At 27.6% G+C, this 17,351-nt stretch overlaps 1 protein-coding gene across 9 annotated transcripts in view; it reads right to left on the bottom strand.

The window, feature by feature from the left end:
• LOC111614603 (protein ELYS-like) overlaps positions 1-17,351 on the bottom strand; it is a 31,214-nt gene that overhangs the window by 9,941 nt on the left and 3,922 nt on the right. For 7 of the 9 annotated variants that reach the window (XM_023355972.1, XM_023355974.1, XM_023355971.1 and 4 more), the window contains exons 2-27: positions 16,313-16,458; positions 15,710-16,243; positions 14,947-15,015; positions 13,411-13,519; positions 13,204-13,323; positions 13,007-13,091; positions 12,700-12,868; positions 11,287-11,428; positions 11,122-11,206; positions 10,917-11,004; positions 10,771-10,832; positions 10,581-10,706; positions 10,421-10,502; positions 10,231-10,320; positions 10,018-10,158; positions 9,745-9,946; positions 9,326-9,659; positions 9,051-9,244; positions 8,810-8,904; positions 6,645-6,826; positions 6,440-6,575; positions 2,388-2,535; positions 2,232-2,312; positions 2,014-2,136; positions 1,725-1,939; positions 1,576-1,653 (exon numbers count right to left, since the gene is read on the bottom strand). In XM_023355972.1, coding sequence (XP_023211740.1) covers positions 1,576-1,653; positions 1,725-1,939; positions 2,014-2,136; positions 2,232-2,312; positions 2,388-2,535; positions 6,440-6,575; positions 6,645-6,826; positions 8,810-8,904; positions 9,051-9,244; positions 9,326-9,659; positions 9,745-9,946; positions 10,018-10,158; positions 10,231-10,320; positions 10,421-10,502; positions 10,581-10,706; positions 10,771-10,832; positions 10,917-11,004; positions 11,122-11,206; positions 11,287-11,428; positions 12,700-12,868; positions 13,007-13,091; positions 13,204-13,323; positions 13,411-13,519; positions 14,947-15,015; positions 15,710-16,243; positions 16,313-16,439 — 3,817 coding nt within the window. In that variant the 5' untranslated portion in view covers positions 16,440-16,458. The remainder of the gene's footprint in view (positions 1-1,575; positions 1,654-1,724; positions 1,940-2,013; positions 2,137-2,231; positions 2,313-2,387; positions 2,536-6,439; positions 6,576-6,644; positions 6,827-8,809; positions 8,905-9,050; positions 9,245-9,325; positions 9,660-9,744; positions 9,947-10,017; positions 10,159-10,230; positions 10,321-10,420; positions 10,503-10,580; positions 10,707-10,770; positions 10,833-10,916; positions 11,005-11,121; positions 11,207-11,286; positions 11,429-12,699; positions 12,869-13,006; positions 13,092-13,203; positions 13,324-13,410; positions 13,520-14,946; positions 15,016-15,709; positions 16,244-16,312; positions 16,459-17,351) is intronic. The other 2 variants (XM_023355973.1, XM_023355977.1) reach the window with 2 other exon arrangements.

Genomic DNA, 17,351 nt, shown 5'->3' with positions numbered 1-17,351 from the left:
TGCCAACCAATCAAATTTCTGAAAAAAACGGACCAAATATTGAAAGTTGGCACCCTCGAAACCACTTAAATCATATTTTGTGCTGGTCGGTAATCTTGTATTATGTAATTTTCCTATTTGAATGCCACCATACCACTAGTCCGATAGAAAGAAGGAACTGTAGTGGAAAGGAGTCAAAGTTAATTTGAGTAAAAGTAGTTGTTGATCACCTCCCAAAAGAGAGGTTGATCAATATCTATTAATTAATACCAGTCTATTAGTAGTAATTCAAACACAAATAATTATCGTATTTATCTTCAGGCACTTGGCAATACTTATCATCAAGTTTTATTCAGATGATTTTATTCAGAACCAGTCTATTATTAATGTTTGAAAAGTTGTGATCTACGTTGAATAGGTTGTGATGTCCCTGCATGTGATCAAAGTTGCTAACCTTAACGTCTGACAGACTTCTGTTTTCGCAGACATTTTTCGTATAAAACTTGTTTCAATTAAAAAAAATATTGTAAAAATGCAATAATTGTAAGTATACTTAATGTTTGCTGTTATTTTTTTTTTTTTTTTGCCTACTTTATATGGTGGATAATTTTGCCATCTTCTAAAATACTTTTTTCACATGTCAACATGTGATACATTGATATATTAAATCAGTATCAACTTTTAAAGTGTGTGAAAATATGAAAATTTCTGTTAAATGAGATAACATGCTAGAAAGAAAAACATTTTATCTTGAAAGTATGATTTATTTTAAAGATTAATGCTAGCAAATAAAAAATTCAAATTTTAAATTGTCCATAAATATAAAACCAGTTACAAAAAATATGATGAAAACAAACTGTATTTTATCAATTTGCATATTGCTATGTCAGTAAGTATTACCTACAAGAGTAGATGCTATACTAAGATGTTTTTGTTTTAACATTAAATGAAATATGAATATTTGCACAGTGCTAGTTGGTCACAATGCCAAATAGCTGCAAAACTTAATGTTCAAAGACAACAGTTTAACAGGCTGTTTCTAAACATATAGGACCAAAAAAAAAACTTGTCAACAAGAGATTAGTTAGGAAGAGACATCCATCTGATATCAAGTGAAATAGCTATGCACCTTACAAGAAATCCACCACTGCAAACTTTTTCATGTGCTCCATGACCCTAAGACTATTAAGTATATGAAGAAAAATATTTTAATTTAGATGGCATACACTTTATTGGTATGATATCAGATCGTAACATAAAATCCAGATGAATCGTCAAAATCTTCGTGGTTCTTTTATGGTTTGAAAAGCAGAAAAAGATTTAATCACTGTACTAAGAAAAACCATATCAACATGTATCAGCATCAAACATGCACTTAGCAGCCTTTTCCTGCCCTCTTGGTACAGAAAATTTTCTGTTTTAACAAGATAATTCTGCATGACACACCTCCAAGGCAACAACAAAATGAACAAGAAACAGGAGTGATTAATTTGACCAGAATGTTGTAGTCCTCACGTGTCCCAATTACTGGTAATTGAAATCTACTGTTTAAATTATAACTTATATTTCAATTACAGTTGTTGTTATTCAACTTACCTTCTTGTTCAGTGATATCAATACTTTCACTTGGATTTGTGCTATCATCATCTTTGTAATCAGATTTCTCAAAGACATCTTTGAAACATTAAAAAGAATTATTAAATCTGTGTTTTATAAACATTTTAATTATTTTGTTAGGGTCTTACCATTTAAGTTACCTTGTGATAATCTTGTAGATTCCAAATACATATTTTCAACTTTAGAACCTTCACTTCTGACTTTTAAAATTGAATGAGGAGTTACATTCATTAAACTGTTTCTTTGGTCTAATATTTTTGAGCGTCCCACTGGAGTTTTTTTTCTTATTGGCGGTGTTTGAAGTAAAGATGAAACTTCTCCACTTAAAATTCTATAATTTCTTCTGTAACAACAACCAAACAAAAAAAAGTATAAATTTGCATAAATAATAATGAGAAATGCTTCAAACTCACTCACTTTTTATCACTTTCAGAGTGACGAAACGAATCATAAAGTCTAGACTTTGGCGATACAGAATATTCTTTTTCATTATTAAGGTGTCGAATGATAGGTGTTGCATAGACCACGTGTTTCATTTCACTGTAAGAGTAAGTTTTAAAATACAACTTAATTGTAATTAACACATTAGAATGAGAGAGGGTGTTATATTAAATTCATTTTAAATAATTACGCACTTTGTTGATTTTTCATTGCGAGAGAGAGGTGTTCCAATAAACGGAATTGAATCGGTTTTCCAAAATTTATTTCCTTTTGAACTAAAAGTAACATAAAATAAATATTTAATACACTTTTTTTCTTTGAAGTGTAAATGAAAACTTATGACATCTTGCCTCTTATTAAAAGAATTTTCAGATTCCATTGATGTTTCTTGTATTTCCTTTACTTTATTGATGACTGCCAAATGAAGATCTGAACGAGAAACTGCTTCAAGTGTTTTTACTTTTATAGTAGATGACAATGGCTGTGGTTTTGGTATAGCTACAGGAAAAAATTAAATAAAGTTTATTAGTAATTTTAAATTACTAATAATCACATTTAAACCTATTCTTTTCATTACTATGATTTGTGATCTGTACTGTGCTTCTATTCTGTAACCTTAATATTGATATATTACAGATCAAAATACAGCTCTCCCTTGATAGTCTGACGTTTTTTAATCCGACATGCTCAGTAGTCCGACACACCTCCCGTCAAGGTACCCGTCCCCGTTACGTGTCTGCTTGCACAGAAGCATGTCGCTACATGAATCTCCCCATCCTATTCTTACACGATGACACACATTTCGTGTGTTTTCTGTGAGCAGTTCTGTTCGAACAGTTGGAGTAGGGAATATTGTAAGTTACTGCTAGCAAAACAATGCAAAATATGTAATTATTTTCGGTAATCCAGACACTTTTGGTAATCCAATACCCCTTTGGTCCCATACCCGTCGGACTATTAAGGGGGAGCTGTAATGTAATTTTCTAGGAATTATAAATAACCAATCAACAATTCTATTTTACTCAGATGCATTTTGGAAATTACAATATTTCTCCCTTCGGTGGGTTTTCGTCCATACAAGCTAAACAAGGCACAAGCAATTTTCCAATACACTTCCATTTTCAATGTTTCAACCATTTAACTACTTTCGTACTAAAATCATTTTCATCTATGATAACTTCTGAAAGGCAGATGCCAACGAGACCTTGAAGTTTGTCTGATATTGGGAGGTACTACGTGCTGGTACTGTACCTCCCAATATCAGACAGTTTAATGCAGTCGCCATATAGTGAAAAACACAATGGATTATGAAAACATCAAATTTGTGTTAGGAATGTGAAAATACCAAAAAAATATAAATATAAATTTTACATAGCATATATAATTAAAATATAGGCTATATACAGCATATTATTTATCTTTTCAGCTGTATAAATCTCACTTTGATTCAATTCTAAATATAAAACAGGATACTTTGATAAATGGAACATAAAAATTATAACAAAAAGTAAATGTTGAATAATTATTAATTCATCAAGAACGACCTGGACGGAAGTAACAAAAAAGAAAAATGAAACTGTTATTACGAACAGAAGAGTGGAAAGAAATCGGTTTAGGCTTGAGACGTCGAATGTCGAGTTACAAAGGGGTAAAAAGTGTATTCATATTCTTGCATTTATAATGTCATTTATGTCTACGCGACTAATAACTACTACAATCACTATATTGATTTTTATCATGTAGGAGTAATTTTTCAAACATTTTTGCTTTTTTTTCCAATAACTGATTTATTAAAAATTATTCTTTAGCCACCACAAAGCTGTTAAGATAATAAATTACATCATAAATGTGTAAAAATCAAATGTCTTCCTACTCTTTAATGTGGCTGGCAAACTGCCTTCATAACACGATCTTTCAACTTTCATAAACACTCTTGTCATAACCTTAAAACTTTGTTTTTCATTACTACTGTACTACCTACAATTCTTGTTCAATGAATGAATAACTGCAAAAATTTATGGTTTCTTGTTATCATAACCTTAATTTCAACAATAACACAGAAGTTTAACAACACTAAATGGTGTTTGACAACTTAACCAGATTAGTCTTCTCTAACAGATAAGGAATATTGTTTGGCTTTTTACAACCTGTCCTGCTCCACCATTCCTATTTTAAGCCAGTCTTTATTTGACGCCTGTGCTCAAAATTTGTCGTCTGAAAGAGTATTTGAACAGTTCTTTGTTTTTATTTTAAAATATTTCATACATAATTAATTCTTTCAGAATAATGTAGGTGGGGCTTTGCGTTTTTCAGGTGGGTTATGGATGAAGGCATCCATTATTTAGAGTATTTGCTATTTAGAGGTAAATATTATAGATGTCCTTTTTGAAGGGTTTGCAGATTGTAAAAATGTCCATTAAGTAGAGATGTCCACTATTTGGGAGTGAACATTAATAGAGGCTTTTTACTGTATTTTTAAAAAAACATAATTTTAAAGATTTTAAGAAAAAATAACATCATTTTCTATACTAACTATATTCCTTTGTAAATGATATTTTGTTATATTCATTCCTTACTATTATTACTTTCCTTCATTCTCCATCACGTCACATTTGCAAACACTCCAAAAGCTGGCTGTTGTGGTTTGATTGAATGTCAACACTTATTGTCATTTGAATGAAATATAATAGTTAACAGTTAATTAATAAATTTAATATCTTTTACTGTATTTTGGAGTAACTTTTACATTTTTGGAAATAAGCCTTATTTTTGAATTTTCATTTAATAAGATCAGAAAATACAATATACAAATGAGAAATCATTTTCATTATAACTAGCTTTGTCATCTCACATCTTATGCTTAAGTTAAAAATTGTGGATCTATAAGCTTATCTCACATGTTTTAGGCACATTTAGGTATATTCATTTTCTTACAAATCAATAATCTTTATGCATTCTTCACTTTTGTTTTAGAACTGATTTAGTCAAAAAGGAGTTCTCTCTCTTCAATTGGCAAAAGTATTCTTGTACTGAAGACGTTAAGATATTTATGATTTCTCCGAAAAGCATTTATATTATTGCAGATATAAAGCTAACTTAAATAACAAGAAAACGAATGTTGTTAAATCAAAGAAACAAAACTTTGCACTTTAAATAAATTAAGCAGAAAGTCTAAAAAACTAAGGTCTATAAATAAATTGTGGAACAACAACATATAGATATTTAATGGTGATGAAATATCTAAAAAAACTTGAGGATTTTATATTGTAATAAAGGGAATTCTGAAATAAATAAAATTGACCAATCACATTCCAGATAATTAAATAATAATGTGAGAAAACTTATGAAGAAAAAATGTTACAATTTTTGTTCCTAAATATAAATAAAAATACAAATATTATATTTTAAACCTTTATTATTTTTATACATAGATTAAGAAATAACTACATTAAAATGTAAACAAAAAATTACTTAAATGAAAGATTAATTCATGTCATAAAATTTACAGCTTTTTCATTTCAATCAATAGGATTGTCATTTCATGTGATATGCTATTGTAATAATTTACGCATAAAATTAAATATAGAAATAACATCCTGATTAAGAATAAATAAATATAATTTAATGTAAAAAGTCAAATACTAACTAATTTTTTTTAAAACATCAAATTTAGTTTTGCATGGACTTGAATATAAAATAAAATAAATTTTACAAAATCAGTATTAAAAAAAATTACATCTGAATTTTGAAATAATATTTGGAAGAAAATTTATAATTTTATTAATTAAAACACTTTAAAAAAATTAAATTATTTATTTCTTGAATATAACTGATAATCCAGAAAAACGGTCGTGCAAAGCAATATTAAACAACAACAGATCACAAATTGAAGAGATTGCATAAAGCTGTTGTCTTCCTAAAAAGAAAGCAAGGTTCAAACAATTTAGACCAATCAAAATTTTGTGAGAAAATAAGTAACATTTTCCAATTAGTGCTGTCAGTTAGAGATGATACTTAGGATTATTGTTTAGATTATTAATAATTTAAAGTAATTAAAAAAGGATTTAAATCATAAAAAATTATTTAGATTACAGATTTATTTTGTCATTTTTATTTACGAGATCTATTACATGTATTTTATGAGATTGTTCTTGTCTAAATAATATAAGCTAACAATTTTTTTCATTAAATTTGAGAATTTTTTTTTTCAATTAGAAAATTTTCAAACTATTTTAATGAGATTATTCAGTTTTATTTTTTTTTAAATTAAAAAACTCTCTTTAGCTTCTGAATTTACAAAAAATATCAAATCTTTTAAATTTTAGAGTAACATAATTAACAAAATACTTCCATATTTTTAAAATAACCAACTAAAAATAAATATATAAAAATATTTACTTACTTTGTCTTTGAATTGTAAATTTAGATGACGATTGGGAACCAATTTCTTTAACTAACTGCATTTGAATTTTTGGTAGTATCTGCATGTAGCCATTCACAAGTGCATTACGAGCTGCAGCTTTCTGATAATCTTGTGTCTGTTGAGAATTCAGAGAAAATTAATATTTAAATTACGTGTTTTATAAATTTTTAAAGTTAATATTTACTGAAAATTGGGAATTCAATTTCTCGTTTAGATAGGCTGCTTCAATAGGTCGACTACGTTGCAGAAAGAACATAATGAGCAATTCTTGAGCTTTAGGATCAGAACTATTATGGAGAAAGCTAATCAAGGCATCTTCTTCCAAAGGTCTTAAATGCAATTGAAACAATGCATCAAGATTTCCAGCTAAAAAGATTTAATGAATGGAATATTAATTTTTAAGTAAAATAAAACTATATGAAGTCCAATCCTGTTTATGCATTTCTCAGTTGTATGTTGTTTGCAATTATGTGTTAAATATTTTCTGCATGGTACTTTCTCCATTATAAAACACTTCAGTTGTACATTTTTCATTTTACAATTCTGCACTTATACTTAATATTTTTCAGTACCCTACAGCACTTTTTTCTCACTTATGCATTATGCACTTTGAAACAAAAAAATTTAAATCAATTATTAAAAAAATGGAAAAGTGAATTATGTATCCACTTTAACTTTGTCCACACTGACAGCAAATTGCCAGCAGATGCAAAAAGCAAAGCAAATCATATATATCATGTCATCATATGTATAATTCACATTGCTCTTTCTGACTAGTTGAACTGCTCTGCCAGTCAACAAATTGAAATTTTTTGCCTTGTGAACCAATTTTGCTAAGTGGATGAAAATTGTTTTCTAGTTTCTCATTTGTTTTCACTATTTGTTGTCAATGTGAGCTAACCTTTAGACTGACTCTTCATTCTTTCCTGTGACTTCAACAGAAGGATACAACTGACAGTGTGTGGCAAGTTCAATGAAAAAAACAAGAAATAAACAAAAGTTGATCTATTTTTTAAAAGTGCATGACTTAACAACATAAAAGGAAAAGTGAAACAATGTGAAATTAAATGTATATTATACATATAATAAATTGAAACTTCTTTGTTAAGAACTATGCAAACAAATTGTTGTATAGTGTTAATTTGTAATTCAAAAGTATTTTCAATTGTATGTTTTTCTCACATTCTTTGAAAAATGTATAAACAGGATTCAACTATATCAGTAGTATAAACAATACTATATTAAAATCAATAATAATTATTTCTTCTTTAATATTTTATGAACCCCCATGTAGCTAACTGTAAAAGATACGAGTGAAATAACTTGCAAGATGATAATTATTTATTTAATAATTAAATAGTAAGTCTCACATGATACAGATTTTATTAGATACAGTTTCTAGATTCATTCAGGTAAACTAATATGTTTTCAAAAGTTGAAATATCAATAAAAATTCAGATTAATTTGTATAATTTAATATAAATTTTCTATTAAAATGTTTATTAAATTTAATATATATATTAATAAAGTATTGCTTATGCAACCATTTATAATTAACAAAACACATGTTAAAATCTGTTTTAAATATTTTATTTGCATGTTTACTATAATGAATAACATCTCATTTCAACGTTTCTGAATATACAGAGCAATACTTTATTATATTGAGTAGACTACTTGAGAAAAATGCATGCAAATCAAGGTATTCACCACAGTGAGTAGTATTCAATTGTTCTCTATTTGAAATGTCAGAAGCTGGAGAAGCACAGTTTGCTGACTTAAGAGAGAGATTCATCTGGTTAACCTAATCATTTGTCATCTGTTTACATCAATCCCACATAAAACAAAACCCTACTGTATTTCTAAACAGCAATCAATACAAACTAAATACTAATTTAACAAAATTAATACTTATCTTGTAGTGATTATTTTTCACAGATAAAAGACTAGCAGGCTAACCCATATTTATTTTAGAATCTGACTACAAAATATGCTTTATGGATCACTTACTATCATGTTTATCACTTACTTAAATTGAATTATCATTTCATTAACTAATGCCATTATTATAAATTACTACAAAACTTAGATTTTAATTGATCTTTTTTAAATCCTGCTAAAAGAATAAAATTCACTATAAAGCTGAGCTAGAATAATCCTATTTCAAAATTTTAGTTGATATCAACTACAGTAAAAAAAATTAATGCTAATAACATAGTATTCAAACATGAGAAAATCATAATTATGCTTAGATTATACTTATGGAAGAACTTTTATGCTAGACCAGACAATAAATATTTACAAAATATGCAACTAAATTTGAAGTTTAATTAAATTTAGAAGTCTTACTCTGTTGACAGCCAAGAAAAAAATGATTCAAAAGGTCTTCGGCATTTCCTTGATTGTGAAATTTGCGCTGGAAATGAAATGCCTGAGCTGTTAATCTAAAACAAAGACAAAGAGAAGATAATTTCAAAATAAATCCAAATTTCACATTTTAAAATAACCATATTTTTAAGTTAATTTCAGGAGGACATTTTTAACTTTAACTTTTGCCTTTCTTTACATTAAAATTAAATAAAATAATTACCCATTAGCCAAATATATTGTAAGATACAGCTTTACTTCTTCAGGAGTCTGGTGAGGAGGATTTCTTATTTGATAATATTTCATTGCTTTTTTATGTTCTCCTTGATATAAAAATGCCTTTAAAATTCTAACATGTTGCCATGGTAAAATATCCAGAGAATTTATCATTGGATCTAATAGAACAGAAATTGCTTCCTGAAATAAATTTAACTCTATTATTATTATTATTCCATAAGCAGCATTTTGTACATATATTTTTCTTTAAAAATGAAATACCTCAAAATCTTGATGATCTAATAACCAGAAACTATGAACAATTTTTACATGGCTTGGATTCAAACAAAATACTGCAGGAAATTTCATAAACTTTTCTACCAAATGACTTTGTCTGTCAGATAAAAATGAAGCCATATCCAACAGAACATACAGCATCAGCTGGTGTTTATCCATAATAGAAATTGTATTAATGAGATATGTATTTAAAACTGCATAGAAGCTGGGAGGAGGATACACTCCATTCCATCCTGCTTTCTCCCATTGATTACTCAAGGCTGCACCCATTTCTGATATCATTCCATCAATTATTAATATATCAGTTTGTCCAATAGTGCTAAGAAAAATACCAAGAATATATTTTATATATAAGACATACATGAGTGATTATTTATTGTTTAAAACAAATAATAGAAATTAACCTGTGAAGTTTTTGCAGTTCTTCTCGTCTCGAAGAATAAGCTTCTGATAATACAGAGACAGGATATGCAACTTCATTTTCTCCGTAAGCTTCACCTTCTATATATTCTGGCAATAAACTGCAGTTATATAACCATAAAATAACTTTTAGATAAACTGCTATTAACTGAGTCACATCTCTCCTCTGTTCAAGTTCTTGTTCTCCTATCAAAATTTATAATTAATGAATAAATTTTATATATCTAAACAAAATAATAGGTTTATTTAAAAAGCACCTTGTTCTCTTATAGGCACAGCTTGATTTTGAAGTAATTGAAAAATACTTGCAAGTGTTTGCAATTTGCTAACATAGTGATGTAAAAGCCTTAATGTCGAGTGATCCAATTCTTGACCAGAATAATTAAAAAGAGGAACACCTAAAAATAATTATAAGCTATGAAATAATTTATGAAATAATTATTATTACGTATGTGTCATTATATACTTGCATAATTTGTCAATTGAGGTTTTTATTTGGCTAACCCTTTTCCACAGCCAATCAAAAATAAATTTTAGAGTACAACCAGAAGATGCAAATTCTATAGAAAACATTTATCTAAAATTAATTTTCACTTTAAATATTAAAAACGTTTTGTCTATACAAAAGAATTCATCTTTGAAACTTTTCAAATACTTTACCTCCCTTGCTCCACATTTGAATGCAGGAATTTATAAAATATGATAAATTATTTTCCAAAGCAACCGACAATAAAGCTTCTCTCTACACAGTTGAATTCAATAAAAATTCATTTGTAAATGATATTTTGTAAATGCAGAATTAATGAAAACGTTACTTTACCATTAATGTTTTTGACAAAGCATTTCCCTGTTTTTGTTGTATTAAGCCAGTAAATTCACAAAAGGAAAATAAAGTCTTTGGTTCTAAAATACACATTGGTCCTGCATTTATCATTTCTGAAAGCACCTAAAGTAATCCTCAAAATTAATAAAAATATATTACATTAATTTCAAATATTTAAGTTCAGTACCATTCGTTGACAACCCAAATACTCTGCTTCTATGATTCCACTTTCCATAAGAGAAAATAATTCTGAAGATAAAAAACAAAATGTATATTAAAAATTTATAAATTTTTCATTTAACAACACCAGAAAACTTTATTCAAACAACTTACTAAAAGATAATGAAGCTGGGAAATAAAATTCGTCTGCAGTAGATAAAGATTTAAACTTTGCCAAGGTATTTGTTTTTATTTGAAGATTCTAATTTCACAATTAAAGATAAACAATTAAATATATATTTACGATTGTATAAAAGAAAAATTTTTAATTCATGAATTGAAAATAATATAAATTTAAAATTGTTTTATAAACTCTTACTAATAAAGGCAACGTTGAAGATTGTTCAGATATCTGAGAGAGTGAAAAGATACCTAAATAGGAACAGAATTTTGTACTCGAACACCTATGTATTAAAATTTATTATCAATTTCATTTTTTACTGAAGCATCAATTTCTGTAATGAAAAATCGAATATTTCCCAACCTGACAGTATGTGGCATTTGTGTCCTATACCATTGATTCATATCAAATAATACCAAGTAGCTTACTGGACTATTTTCTGTGCTCTCATCTGAAGCTTCCCATGCAAGAACACACAAACTATAGTCTGGACTAGTATTCCAATCTAAACAAAAAATAATAATAATTCCATTTTCTTTTTGATCTTAAAAACTAAATATCTATTATCACTAAACAAAATATAAATATATTTTAAACATTCAATCTAAAAATACCTTATATTGAAATTGTTTGATTATGAATTGTTTCAAATATTTTCCAATTATATGTAATTCCAATAAAAACTGATAAGTCTCAGTCCATATTTTGTGAAATCTACATGTAGTAGAGGTGTGAGGAATGTTGGTGGCATAGCAGTACATTCTGGAAATCTTGCACCCTCATGGTTTGCCATTTCCCAGCAAGGTAATGTTTGATCACACACAGCTTCTTTCACAAAATATCTGTCATATTGCCACACTTTCTTGATCTGCCTGGTCTTCTGATATGTTGCCTGCCCATTGAGCATCTGTGGGATCAGACTCACATCTGTAGATGGTTGATGTCAGCCTTCATCTACAGATGTGAGGCAAAAGTGGCAGTTGCAACATGTAGACAAATCACAGGATAGCATATGATGTTAGTGTGCATTCATGCCCAACTTTGTCAACAATCATATCCATGCAAGAAAAACTCCTACAACATATTAAGTTTAAAGGTTCCTTTAAATTTTACCATTGTTCCACAGGAAATTCTCTCTTTTTTGTGACATTGTAATCCCTTATCACTATCACCATTATGCACTAATAGTTTCATTCAATTCCAACAACACCTTCTTGGTGTGTAACTTTTTGTCACTGATTTTTGGAATCAATAAAACTGATTCCAAAAATTTAATTAACATTTTTAATTGACAAAGATTATTTATCAATTAATTATATTGTCAACTTTTGTAAAGAAGCTTCCTGATTAGATTAATATTAAAAACTTGGAATAAATTTTCATTTTTCAAATGTTATTTTTTGAACAATGTAAATTAAAATGGGATATCTAAATACACATCCTTACTAATAAAACAACTCTTATAGTTCAGTGCATTTGATTTTTATACTGAATAACATAACATGAACATTCAATAATACAAAGATTAATTATATTTAAGTATAATTTACAACATTATTTGTGTTTTGTGATTTCAATTAAGTCTTAAAATCATTAAATTTTCTGTTATTTTACTTATCTCTATTAGAATATTAAATAAAAACATTCCATATAAAACTCTAATCAATATTTATAAAGATTATTAAATATTATTGTACAATTCATACTTCCGTTTCTATGCTAACTTTGCATTATCTTTTAGTTTAACTCATAAAAAAAAAAAAATTAAAATCAAACCTTCATTATGTAATGTATCTTCGTGTTCTGGTCTGCCTATTGATAAAATATCTGATTGCTGGATTGTGTAACAGGATATAAGGCGACTTATTACTTCATCATTTTCATTTGACTGGAGAGGATCAGTACCTAAGGCATATTCAAAGCGAAGACAGCAGTTTTGAAAGCCCTAAACATAACAGAATTTTGTAATAAATTATATAACTTTTAAATAATACAGTATTATTATATAATAAAAAGTTTAAACATGTTTAATCTTTTATTTAAATCTAATAAACAAGAATGTCACATTAAAAAAATTACTAACCTGATAGAGAAATCCATAATTATCAATTAATTCTTTTTTTGAATAAGATAATGAGTAAAGTGATGCTATTGTTTGCACTTCTGGGCTGAATATCAAATAAAAATTCAGGTATAATCATTGTTAAATAAAAATTTTGCTTTCATAACAATTACACATATAATTTATATAATAACCATTATAACAAATATAGTACTTACTGATCTTCCTCTGTACCCCTAATAGCCCAAAAATAACAGAAATTCTTTGGATCATTTTCTGGTTCTTGAAATGCAAATTTAATGACTGGAAGCATGTAATCTTCTAATGGACAACTATAACTAAAATTTTTAAAAATCTTTTACATTGCCAGAATGTTTCAAACAATCAAAATTTTATCTGGAGACTAAATTTATTTATCATCTTACTGCAGGTTCAAGTGTGACATGCTCCATAACTGAACTCCTCCAAACTGAAATCCTACAGCAAGTAAGTTGACATGACGAAAAAATTTCAGAACTGTAACTGCTGCATCATCTTTGGTGATAAATTAATTATAATGTATATTTAATAAAAATTTCAATAATATAATTATATTATTATAAAAATTTAATACACAAATAGCCCTTGCTATATATATAATCCCATTTTATGTTTTCCTATAATGTCATTTCAAAAAAAATTAAGAGAAACACTAAAATAAATCATTTTGTGCCTTCATCTACGATTCAACCATCATATGTCGCTTGTGTTATACGTGCAGAGCCTTTTTCAGCTTCAAAATACACATACATAAAATTTTGTCTTGTTTTTTGAACTTTAGTTTGAAACTTCTCAATTCAAAGATTTTGTTTTACATGTAAGATTATCTCACGTTCTGCATAACCTTAACTTGAAAGAATAAGACATAAAAATTAAGTATCTTTTCAATAAATAAAAAAACTACTGGAGTGTAGATATAAATGGAAAGAACATGTAGAGAGGAATACAAAAAACAATTCCTAGAGATGGCACCAATTGTTAAGAGAGGCAAAAGAAAGCCACATTGGATAAAAAAATCTCAAGCTGTAAAAGGTATTTTCCCAAATCCATGAAAGAAAAACGAAACATCTTCTTTAAATTGTAATGAACTTTGTGTTTACAACAATTTCTTCAAAAGAGTTGAAATTTAACAATTGAGTCATCTCAGATCTTCAAAGGAACAAACAACAATCCAGTTCGTCCTTATATCAATTGATCCGCATGTGATTAAATTATTACTTACAGACGTACTAATTAAAAAAAAACAAATATATTTATTTTTAAATTCTACAGTTACTTTTTATTGTGGAATAAATCCTATATTACCCACTTACAAGGCATTTATTTTTATGATCCAAGCATAATCTGAGCTACCATGCACCACAAATGTGTTTACTTTAGAAACTGGAGTGTGCTACTCATGTTTATTTTTTATTCAGATTATGCTTTGCTCACTACTCACTATTATGCACACTCAACTCACTTTTAATTTTCAGAATGTAGAAGTATGTTGACAACAAGTATAAACAACTGAAAACTAGTGTCGCTAAAATGTGCTGTGTGTTCCCAAATTTTTGGCAGAATCTATATTTTTGCAACACAATTGTTCTAGAATTACAATAATATCCAAAATGATATACAAGAAGGCCAAATTATTCAAAATTATGTACAAAACAAAAATCGATATAACAGTGATATTTCCTATAAACATTTCAGTGCTCAAACATGTTCACTTTTAACACCATGTCCTGCTAGTTCTCAGCCACATGATTTGAACTCAGTAGAGTGCAATCTGAGTATCTAAAGTAAATGCACAAGTCAATTTGCTGTATATGACTTGATATTATGCAATGCTTTCTTGGAACCAATTAATTCTGTAGTGCAAGGAATATCTGTATATGTTTTATTTCTTACTTATTAAAAATTACAAAAGAAATATTTACCTGAATTAAAAGTTTGCAACGGACTATTATCATGATCTCTATATTGAAAATAGCCATGATGCCTGTCACCTGCAAATATTATTTTAGCTGTTATAAATAAATAAATCCAATATTCTTATATTATTTGATATTTTGTTTAAATATTTGATTTAAAACTCAAATATTTAAACAAATATTATGCTGAATGTAATGCAAAAATGGAAACTTGTAGAAAAAATTTTAAGTAGAATGACTATTTACACCTTAACTTATGATGATGTATTTATTTTTTAAATTAATTTTAAGGTAAAAGGGACTAAAGAAAGGCAAAAAAATGCACAAAATTCATTTCTCTAAATAAAAAAGGGTAAGTTGAGATGGTGTTTGGCTTCTTAAAATAAAAACTATTATATAACTTTTATTAAATAATATACAAAAAAAGAAGTGAATATAGAAAGGAATACTAAGAGAAAAATCATATTTAGAATTTTCCAATATCTAAGCCAAAGAATATTATGCTATTATATTATTTATGCTAAAATAGTTCATGTTTATAGCATAAACAGCTTTCAGTTTAATAATTACTATTCAACAAAAATTCAAGATTTGATTTCCCTTCTATGCAGCAGACTAAAAACGATATAACTTTCACTCAAAAAATAAAATAATAAATAAATAAACTGAATACAAAATTACAACATTCATATTTATTTTTATTATAAATAATATAGTAAACAAATTATTAATTAAAAGGAAATGAAGGATTTAAATGTAACTAACTTACCATTTAGTGGAAGACACAAATGCTGATTATGTGCCTGAGCATTTTCCCTTTTTCCCATAATATTGTGAGTTTGTTGTGTGATAAAAGTAATAGTATTAGGATCATTTTCATTACAATAATTGTCATCATCTAAATTTAAATCAACAATGAGTACTTGACCATTAGACATGCCAACAGCCACAATTCCAAACATGTAACACAATTCCTTGCTCAAAGCATAAGTTTCCGAACATGTTCCTGCATGTGAACTTATCACATCTAAAGACGTTATCTTTGAGGAAAATTCAATTGCCTTTAGAATTTTTGACATTTTCACATCGTACAGACACAAGAGACTGTTGGATCGTCCCCAGTCCACAGCAATTAAAAGACGTAATACCGGATTGACGACCGCTCTAAATTCTACGACGGCCGAGATCGAAGTTACAAAATCTTTTGTTGGAACACTAAGACTCCAACTGCTGCATCTTTCTATAGTGTGTGTAGAAAACACTTCCAGACTAGATCCTTTTATCAACCATACCCACATTCCATCTAAGAAAAAAAAAAGTTTGTTTTTATATTTATTGTAATTGTCATAATTGAAATGATTTAAAAACTTACCATGACTAAAATTGCCAAATGTTGTATGTTTTTCATCGGGATTTAACGGATTCTTTAAAGCATAATTATAAAGCGTAGTTGGAAATGGAAGTGGGGACACACGACAGGGTGGCAATTGTGTTTTCATCCTCTTTTCTATAATTTATCTGAAAAAGTTAATTCAATTAAAGCTTTGAATACCTTTCTCTAAATTAAATAAAAACTTACTAATAAACAAATATAAAAATTAATACAAATAAGAACTTTATTATATAAAATGCATAAAATCTTTTAAGAAATATAACAAATTAAAAAAATAAAAAACATTTTAAGCATTCTATTAAATATTAGTAAATTTTATAAATATGATTTCAGAAATTTACAAATCCATATATTAAGAGTTATGCTTAAGATACGTGTCTTTTTAAGATTCAGAAACCTTGAATTATTATACATCAGAGTAAATTGTTTTATACTTGAAAATTTAACAAAAATAACAACAGTTCATCATTGAAGGATTAATAATTTGAAAGTTAAAATCACAAAGAAACAAAAATTCCTTTCTTTTCAAATAATCACAAATATCTAAACTGCTTTGAATTTATTTATTAAATCATTAAGCATAAGATTTCTTGATGTTTTTTATCTATTGTCAGATAAAACATCAAAAAGTCTTGGCTGTATTGTGGTCATTGTCTCTTATCTCTGAGACACATGCACAATTAGACACAAGCTAAAAGTTTGTTTATAAATTATGTCAAGAACAATCACAACATAACTCCAAATGCAATTCTGAATGACTTTCCCTTTTAAACATTTTCTTGTCCTCCAGAGATAAGCGGATAGCTGTCTTTTTAGCAGTCTTTCATCTGAAGCATTGATTTCATCAAAGAAAAGATGGATGACTGAATACTAGTTGCATTGCATTATTATTTATAAAACAAGTAAAACGACAAAGCCATATTTGGGACAAGACTATGTCTCGGAGACTCACTACTAAGCAGAATCACTTTGACACTCAAGTGTGTCTCGTTCTCGTTTTCCAATCTTCTTTGGCATC

This window comes from Centruroides sculpturatus, unplaced genomic scaffold (assembly GCF_000671375.1).
Source record: "Centruroides sculpturatus isolate CEXI.00-Female unplaced genomic scaffold, Cexi_2.0 scaffold2253, whole genome shotgun sequence".
Classification (NCBI taxonomy): Eukaryota; Metazoa; Arthropoda; class Arachnida; order Scorpiones; family Buthidae; genus Centruroides; species Centruroides sculpturatus.
Note: the sequence above shows the minus strand (reverse complement) of the source record. Positions and strands in the feature narration are given on the sequence as shown.